Below are 9,889 nucleotides of genomic sequence, written 5' to 3'. Positions count from 1 at the left end.
GGGCCGGGCCTGGGCCTAGCCGGCCCTCTTGCCACCCTTACCTTGAGGCAGTAGTTGATTCAGCACTTACACCCTGAATGGGAAACCCTAATAAAGAAAAGGTTTAACAAGTGCTAGGATAAGAACAAAAATAAAGAAGAAAGTAAAAGAGGAAGTTACCCGTGAGTCTTAACTTTCCATCCAAATCTATTTGAAAGATACTTCCACGACCTCACTTCCATAGGAGCATTTGTTAACGCTTTTTCTACCCAACCACGGAAACCGGGTATCTCCTCAACAGTTCCCATGGTTGCTGAAAAATAAAAATAAAACAGTTACGAGAAGTACACGCTCTTCACAAAAAAAGAGGTGAAATAAAGATTGAAAGAAAAACTTACGTGCAAAGTTCCACTTCTCAGGGAAGGGCATGTTCTCTTCACCTACTAACCCACTTGTGGGGGCAACAACGAATCGGGCATACCAGCCACGCTCTTTATCATCCTCAGGGCTAACCAAAACTCTCTTACTTCTTGCTACGAGAGTAAAAATCCCATGACGGAATAACTTGGGAGAGTAGAGATGGATTAAATGGTAAAAGGTGAAGGGTAACTGAGGCAGATTTGCCAAATACCTAAGGCATGCCACAACCCTCCATACAATAGGGCCAATCTGTCCTAAACACACATCAAAGAAAAGACAAAATTCAATGATGACCGGGTCAATAGGAGGCCTAAAATCTAATGTGAAGGGATATGTATACACAAAAGAAAAACCAGCTTTAAAGGAACTGATTCTTTGATTTTCATTAGGAACCAGAATTGGGAAGTCAAATTTCCAATGGCAGTCTCTACGCACAACAGAAATCAAACCTTCAGTTATCGAGAAGTGTAAACATCAGCACGATCATGAGAAGTCATAAAAGTGACTTGATTCCTAATCGATTCCCTATCAGAATAGAAAGAAAGTTCAGCAGGGATGATCTCATCAACAGAAGGTTCACGAATTGGTTCATTAGAATCTCTACCTCTAACGGACGATCTAATAGAAAAAGAGGCCCTAGTTCTAGAAGATGATGGGGGAGTAGGACTAGGTTGAGAAGATGAACCACATATAGAAACTGACCCTAAACTACGTAACCTACCACCTACTTCTCGTGGGAGTAGAAGAAGGGGGAAGTTCGTCTACAATAAGAACTTTTCAGGGATCAGGATTTGAAGAAGACATGGTTGTATGAAGAAGTAGAACGTGTTGAAGAGCAGGATGTGGATAAAGAACACTGAAGAAATTTTTTTCGTGAAAGTAAAGACAAAGGATGTATTTATATAAAGAAGCAACCGTCATGCAAAAAAGGTAATGATGGAAACGTCATCATGAACACTGTCACTTCGTGATTGATACAGCCGTAAAAAATCCCTAGAAACCGCTGAAGAGCTGTAGAACAAATCAATGACCGCCACGTGTAACACGCATTAAATGGAAGTAACATGCGATGCGTTAGTTCAGAAGAAGGAATAATGGTATGTGAGAAACGACGGTAAAAATTCCCGCTTTAAATGAGAGCCACTTCCCAAATATTTAATTGTTAACTAATTGGCAAGTGGGGGTACATTACACGTGGAATTAATTGTGTGGCTGGCATGGCAAGACACGTGGATCATTAGAAAAGTGACAGCTGGAGAAGAGTACTTAAAAAGACGTGAGTCTTAATAGGTACGAACAAAACGTCTGAGGGATAAGAAGGAACGGTTGCTCGAGTCTCTCAGTAATCTGAAAAAACACCGGTGAAATGAACCAAGACAGAAAAAAGGATAAATTCATTAAACTTCAATTAATGGGCATGAATGATTACAAACGTTACAGAATCTTCACGAAACAATTACGATTACCAATTATAACGTTTCATTAATGTCATTAATGCTCATAATGACTTAGTCATAAAGGGGAAAAGACGTTGTACTTAGAAATGTCTATATAAGGAATAGAAATGTCATTTGTATGGACACGTTCTGATTATCATTGCAATACAATTATTTACTTCTGCTTTATATTGATTACTTTGCTATTCCATACTTTAATTTTCCTTTCTTATTACAAGAATATTCCTTTTCTTAATTATCAATAACCCGAGTACTTCTAAAAATAGGCTTTGACCGAAATTTTTATTTTCTGATTAAACAGTTACAAAAAATGAAGGGAGAAAAATTAATTTTCACACAATAATTCACTCAAAATGGAAAAACATTCATGCCAAAACCAATAAAGTCCAAAAGGTGGATTAACCATTAGATACCTTTTTTATTATGAGAAAAATGATACGGTTAGTGTTTAATTTGGAAAAATAGTAAGGTGTGTAGATTGGGGAAATGTGTAGGCTAGCACTTCCACTTGGCAACATAGGCTCCACACCTGGTACATTCACATTCTTGGTCAGACAACTGCAATTTTTAGTTTTGCTGCTATTTCCGTGTCAGTCCGCTAATTCAGGAAAGTGAAACATGCAAGTCGTAATTTGATTTGATGTTTGCTTTTAATACACAGTTTTCCGTGTCATTAAGCAAAGCTAACTTCTGCACTATTTTCCAGTTCCCATCTCCATTTATCTACAACACAGACAAGAAGAGTACCACAGAGAAACAAACCAAGAAAACTAAAATGTGGTTTTTCAGGAGAAAAGGGGCATCTGGGTTTTCGTATAATTCTACTGCTGAGGAAGTTACTCAAGGAATTGATGGCTCTGGTCTCACTGCCATTGTTACAGGTTCCACTATGCTTCCTCCATTTTACGTTCTTGAAAATTCCCTTTTGGATTCATGCCTATAATGGTTTAATTTGATCTCGGTCGTTACTATTTTTTTTATAATCGTTGCGCGTACCTCGACTAATTCCACGGGATACCTATCACCTCGTGTCAGCAACTCGTGTGAGCAACAGGTACCAGGTAACTCTATCTGCCCAGATTTGGATAGATGGAAAGAAATGACCTAGTGATTTTTGTCTCCGCTGGGGTTTGAACCTGAGACAGGTTCTCACCCACTTCATTAACCACCAGGCCACACCGGGCGCGATCTCTATCTTTACTATTGTTGGTGCATGCAACTATTTTCCTTTACAACAACAACGAACCCAGTTTATTATCATAAATGGGTCTGGGAGGATAGTGTGTACTCGGATCTTCCGGGAGGCTGTTTCCGGTAGACCCTCGGCTCAAGGCCAACTATTTCCTTTAGTATGTTAAATTAAAAGAGGGTGACACCTTCATGGATTAAGGGTATGAACCAATAAATTAAAGTTGATTGCTGACAATATTCAATTTCAACTTCATTTTGCACCAGACCAACATAATTGGTAATTGAATTTCTGAACCGCTAATGAAATATTGAATTCCATAGAGTAGTCATCAGGCAATTCCTTATGTGGCCCAGCTAATGCAAAAATTGGTCCACGCATAGATTAGACTATTGCAGAAGCTGCAATATGTATATGCAGCTGAAGCAATTGGTCTATTATCACCAAGCGGGAAGTAGAAAAAATTCATATTGGTTAACTTTAATCGATAATACATTCTCATGTTTACCTCTTCTTCATTTTCCATACTATGGCAACTAGTGATCCGTGGTAAACAGTTAAATGGACAATACTAATGTAGATACGCATGTTTGAGTAAAGTGGCTTTTCTATACAGTTGAGATAACACATTGGAATCTCTTAGGTAAAGTGTGTGCAATATCTTTATTAAGAGGCAGGGAGGCAGGAAATGTTAAGCATTTAGCGGTATCTGGTTTGCTCATGAACATCCATTTGCAGGAGCATCAAGTGGTATTGGATCTGAAACTAGCCGTGTTCTTGCTTTGCGTGGAGTTCATGTTATCATGGCCGTCAGGAATATGGCTGCTGGAAAAGATGTTAAAGAAACAATAGTTAAGGAAATCCCTGCTGCTAAAGTTGATACGATGGAGTTAGATCTAAGCTCATTGGCATCAGTGAAGAAATTTGCATCTGACTTTAAATCATCAGGTCGCCCATTGAACCTTTTAATGTAAGTGAAGAATAAGAGTGGTAATCAAGTACCTGAATTACTCCTTATATATCATTTAAGTAGCTTTGTTCTCTGAGTGAATCTGTTCCCGCTTCATATATCTCCACATAGGTGAGTTAACATCATCTTCTTTGAAAGTAATAATGCAGGAGTGATGGCAACTCCCTTTATGCTCTCAAAAGACAACATAGAGCTGCAATTTGCTACAAATCATCTAGGTAACAACTATTTGATAGATATATGTTTCTATGCATATATCGATCACGGAATGAGGAAAAGCATAATTTAGTTTGGAAAAGATATTATTGATGTTTTATAGTAGATCATAGAATACTTGCATTTTCTTTTATCTTTTTTTTTTGTTCCAGCAACAGCTCATTTTATCTCCCTTCCTGATTTTATTGAGATGAAGATTCAGTTCTTGCTGAAAAGAGATCAATAGTTGATTCTCAACTTTGACATCTTAGGCTTATGTTATAACATGCATGCATATAAGACAATCTGAGACCTATTTTAACTTGTATATGCAACATTGATACAAGAGAGATAAAGCATGATTCTAGAATCACACTGGTAAGCGGGCAATTAATGTCCCTTTTCCCCATACTTTGTCATCCTACTCTTCTGTAATACAACACACGCATGACAAATCTTACAAGGTTGGTAGTAAGTTGTAGATAGATGATAGGCGGGCGATGATTCCAAAAGTAAGCTTTCAAGACATTCTTCCTGTTTATTTGTCTTAGCCATAATTATTCTATTTTCTTGTGTTTGCAGGTCATTTTCTTTTGACGAATTTGTTGTTGGACAAGATGAAGGAGACAACACGTAAAACAAAGAGAGAGGGAAGGATTGTGAATGTTGCATCAGAGGCTCATCGATTTGCATATCGCGAGGGAGTAAGGTTTGACAAAATTAATGACCGCGAAAGGTAATTTGATTAAATTTTATTGCCTAATTTTCTGAAGTTTTCCATATTGTAAGAGAAACCCATGTTTGCTCAAAATCTATCACTTTTTCAGTTACTTCTTTAATCATCCTGGAATTTTCACAATTTGTGTCTAAAGGCTCCAGTAGTTCCATGAGAGTGTATAATATAGTTAATATAGATTTCCGATGTTATCACGCCAGGATGAGTACTTGCAATTCGTTACGAGTTCTTGGTTGACCATCTCTCTTGTTAATTCTGGTGTCCTAGATTTTCCAACAACACCTTAATGTTCCTCTGCGATCACTTAAATCTATTGTTGTTACCTGGAGAGTACTGGATTTATGCTATCTGTATTATAACTGTATTATAACTACCCTCCCCAGACCCACTTGTTGGGATCAAACTGTTTTTATTTTTATTTTTTTATTTTTTTTTATTATATATTTTTTTTATTTTTTTTTATTTTTTATTTTTATTATAACTGTAATGAATTATTTTGGACTATTGGAAACAACCTCTCTACCTTTACTAGGTAGGGGTAAGGTCTACGTACAGTCGTACACACTACTCCCCAGACCCCACATGTGGGAATATACTGGGTTTGTTGTTGTTGTTGTATTATCTCTAATTTATGATCACATCATTTGACTGATCACTTATCTTGTTTGGTTTCTTTCAATCTTAATAGTTGCTCATTACTACTATTGTACCAATCAAAGAAGACAAAAATTTCGTGCTAAAATTGACGATTCATTGCTGTCTTTTTCACTTCAAGCTGCATAACCATGATTATGATTACATGACAAAAATAGTCTTGCCCTGTGGAGAATTGATTTTAATTGCCTATGTTGTTTGTTATCTTATGTGCAGCTACAACAGCTTCGGTGCATATGGCCAATCAAAGCTGGCTAACATACTGCACGCAAATGAGCTTACGAGACGCTTAAAGGTGTTCTTTCAGAAAATAATTACATACTGCTTTTAATTCTGATTTTGTCTTAGCGGTTCTTGTGTAGTCATGATATGTCTCCATTCCTAGAGGCAAACATATATATTTCTTAAAGTGGATATTTGGACCCTTTTGCACATTAAGAAAATTCTTGGTTTGGAGTCTCTGACTTCTGTAGCCAAATCATAGCTTTAGATGAGGGTCCATGCCATTCAATCGAACTCAAATTTGAGTGATCATTGTTTCAAACAGGAAGATGGAGCTGAAATAACTGCAAATTCACTTCATCCTGGAATGATCACAACCAATCTTTTCCGTCACATGGGTGTTTTTGATGGTAGTAAGATGCTCTTTTCTTCTTTTTTCTATTTAGTAGCTGGTGTCTGATTAATATGAATGGTATGTGCAATATGTTCCTTCATTAGGTGGGGGTAAGGTCTGCGTACACTTTACCCTCCCCAGATACCACAAGAGATTTCACTGGGCTTGTTGTTGTTGGTTGTTGGTATGTGCAGTATGTTATCTATTTTCTTTATGTCGGGAAAAAAGCATCTGTCCTCTTACGAATGCTAACTCATGGCATAATGAGAAAAGGCAGTCACGTTTTGATCTGTAGATTTGTGGCGCATCATCGCCCTTCTTTTTCCAACATTTGACAAAATTAATCCTTAGTCTGTGAGTCACTCAAGCTCTTTCCTCTTTTTCTCTTTATTTTATTGTTTCCTCAAGGTGGCGTGGAAACGGAGGGGGATTGTCAAGAACTTTACCACTACAAATTTAGGGGAGGAGAGGGGGCTGGAATTGAACTCTGGCACTAAGTCTAATGGCCGTTATTGAGCCACCAGGCTGTCTCTTAGCTGACTTTGCATTAGCTTCGCGGATTAAATCCTTTTAAGAAATAAAGTTTTTGATCGGAATACGAATCAAACCGAAGGACCCTTTAACTATTTAAGGGATAATAGAACGAGAGATACACATCTCTGTGACATTTAACTTAAAAAATCTTTACATATAGTTTTAAGCCCATGGTCATTGTAGAATATTTACGTATATGTTTGTCTCGCGTGCAGCCTGAAGAGAAGCGAACATGAAATATTCCTTCTTCTTATTACAGGTCTTGTAAGCAACCTTGGAAAACTTGTGCTTAAAAATGTACAACAGGTATGTTTCACATCGAAGCATTTAAATTTGAAGTATGCACAGATCTATGAGTTGTACTTCAAATAGATCTATTATTTTGCAAATCTATACGCTGTGCAGAGAATTTTGACATCTTCTTGAACAATTAGTTTTGCTCATGCTGGGGAAAATGCCTAAATAATATATGCATACAGCATCAGTTCTTGCTATCAGAGGCTTTTTTCTTAGGATCATTAATCAGTTAGATAAATATTCATCAGATAAAATTCCCTGGTATGTACATGGGAAATTTAAGAATACGGAACCTGGCCAAAAAAAAAAAAAAAAATTCCCGGAGGTAAGTCACAAAACAAAACCAGAGAATTATTTGTCGCTACTCAATACAGACGAACGTGTCTAATACTCTTTTGATGCGCATGACCTTTGATCAGACCAAGAAGGCAAGAATATGATTCACTGTAAGAATACAAATCATGATGCCATGGCAAATGACGTTTTTAATGTTCGTGTTTCTTCTTCTATAGGGAGCATCAACCACCTGTTATCTTGCGTTGCATCCACAAGTGAAGGGAGTAAGTGGTGAATATTTTCTGGACAACAATTTGGCGACAACAACAGCGAAGGCTAAGGACATGGATTTAGCTAAAAGGCTTTGGGATTTTAGTATGGATTTGGTCAAGTAACGTATTACATGTCGTACTAGTAATATAGAAAAGTAACTTTGTATTTGGTCGTTTGTAATCTTATTATTGCACTGTAGTGTTATCAAATCTTCAGCTTTCTGCAGATGTTCAACGTATGGACCGAGCATGCTTAAAATGAAAAGCTTTTGTGAGCCTCTCAAAGCAAGAAAGCCTGAGCGGGCGTTCTCTTTAAAAAACTGGATCGATATTCTATTATGTCAGTACGAATTTAAGTTCTATGCACTAACTTTATAAAAATATTTATACAGTCATGTCACTTAAAAGGTAATTGTATGTAATCTATTTAATAAGCATTCATCGCTGACCTATAAGGGGTCGTTTGGTTTGAATACCCCTTATGCCGGGATAAGTTATACTGGTATAAGTTATGCCGGGATAAGTTATGCTGGGATTAGTTATGTCGGGATTGTTTTTTATCCATTGTTTGGTATGTTGTATTAAATATGACAATTGCATAATTTGTAAGAAGAATGTATAAGTTATACCGGTGCTAATTATCCCACCCTCTATAAGGTATAAGTTATCCCGGTGTTAATTTTAATCTCGGGATAACTTATACATGGTTTGCTAATCAAACGAAGTATTAAGGTGGTATTAAATTTTTATACTAGCACTATACCTTCTTATACCTCATACCAAATGACCCCTAATAGGTTAAATTACACTAGTGATGCAAAAGAATTTTACAATTTTTTTTGTCAAACTGTAATTTTCATTTAACCAAGTATAATATTTACTATTCCCTAGCTCATTTGGACTCTTGAGCTAGACCCAATAACAAAATTAACAACCACTTTTTTTCTACTACAACTTCTCTACTTTCTATCTCTATAAATGACTATACATGTCTAAGTATGATAGTTGCTCAATCTTTCTAACTCCTTGTGCCATTTGGTATATTTTACCCTCATATGTGAAGCTCTAGTATAATATTCTTCACCCTCTGAAGGCTTGATATCATCTTCCCTTGAAATTTTCGTTGGTTCCTCTCTGCCCAGACATGGTAAATCACAGCTGCAAACAGGAAGCCTAGCATGTGAGCTCGAACTCTTCATGAACTTCTCTTTGTTAACCATTCAATCTCAGCATTCCAGCTACAATTTAATGTCTTTCTCCCGTCCATTTTAACAATGTTGCCCACATATTCCTGTAGTAATCACATTCAAAAAAGAGGTGCTTCATTGTCTCCTCGGTGTCCTTCCCACGGAGCACACAGTCACTTGCTATTGATAGTTCCCCACTTCCTTAGCCGATCCACTGTAGCTAGCTTCCTATGTATAGCCAACCACAAGATGAATTGATACCTTGGTAATGCTTTTGAGTCAATTGTAATCCTTTTCCAATGACACTTAGGATACTGGGGCATTGTTGCAACATACAACTTTTAATCCTGAACTTCCCTTTTATATAGTATTATTCAAATCACCAGAGGGGTCCCTTTGAGTTAACCCTAGTATCAAATATTTTCCTAACTAGCCAGCATGCCTGCTTAGGAGTGTGCATAGTCATTATATCATTCCCTTTGTTGTAGAAGCTGTGTATCCATTAGATCCATAGGGTGTCCTTTTTTTCATTAATTGCCCATAAGAGCTTACATAAAGCAGCTTTGTTCCAGTTAGACACATCAAGTACATTCAGACTTCCAGTTGAAAGTGGCATACATATCTTGTCCCAAGCAACTAGTGCTCTCCTCGAAGGTTCATTACTTCCAGTCCAAAGGAAAGTTCTACAAGCAGTCACAATCAGTTTAGTTATCTTTTTGGCAGTAAGAAAACCTGCGCCCAGTAGGTCTGCATTTCAAATATCACACTCTTGATCAATTGTACCCGACCACTATAAGATAGGAATTTGGTGGTCCAGCATTTGAGTCGTGTAGTAATCCTTTCAATCAATGGCATACACTGCTGGATAGATAGCTTCTTAGAGGACAAAAGGACTCCTAGGTACTTGAATGACAACTCACCTGCTGTGAATTGCATTTATGTAATGATCAATTCTTTGAACTCCCTTGGTACCCCTGCAATATACAAAGCACTTTTCTCCATATTTGCTTTAAGCCCTGACACCTCTAAGAAATGTTGAAATTTGCTCATAAGTAAGCTTATGGATAGCTTATCTGCTCTGCAGCACATGATCAGATCATCAGCAAA

General features: G+C 37.2%; 1 protein-coding gene across 3 annotated transcripts; it reads left to right on the top strand.

The window, feature by feature from the left end:
• Positions 2,403-7,934, top strand: LOC109209180 (short-chain dehydrogenase TIC 32, chloroplastic-like). 3 transcript variants are annotated; one of them, XM_019372392.1, is made up of 8 exons: positions 2,403-2,737; positions 3,784-4,015; positions 4,154-4,233; positions 4,793-4,946; positions 5,817-5,895; positions 6,148-6,235; positions 7,010-7,056; positions 7,560-7,934. In XM_019372392.1, exons 1-8 carry the CDS (start codon positions 2,497-2,499, stop codon positions 7,716-7,718), a joined length of 1,080 nt encoding a protein of 359 aa, XP_019227937.1. In that variant the 5' UTR covers positions 2,403-2,496; the 3' UTR covers positions 7,719-7,934. The 3 variants fall into 3 exon arrangements, with proteins under 3 accessions (XP_019227937.1, XP_019227954.1, XP_019227945.1); XM_019372400.1 differs by having other exon boundaries at positions 2,405-2,737; positions 6,148-6,232; XM_019372409.1 differs by lacking the exon at positions 7,560-7,934 and having other exon boundaries at positions 2,404-2,737; positions 6,148-6,232; positions 6,966-7,053.

This window comes from Nicotiana attenuata, chromosome 2 (genome assembly GCF_001879085.1).
Source record: "Nicotiana attenuata strain UT chromosome 2, NIATTr2, whole genome shotgun sequence".
NCBI lineage: Eukaryota > Viridiplantae > Streptophyta > Magnoliopsida > Solanales > Solanaceae > Nicotiana > Nicotiana attenuata.
The sequence above is the reverse complement of the archived record's forward strand: the minus strand, read 5'-3'. Positions and strand labels throughout refer to the sequence as shown.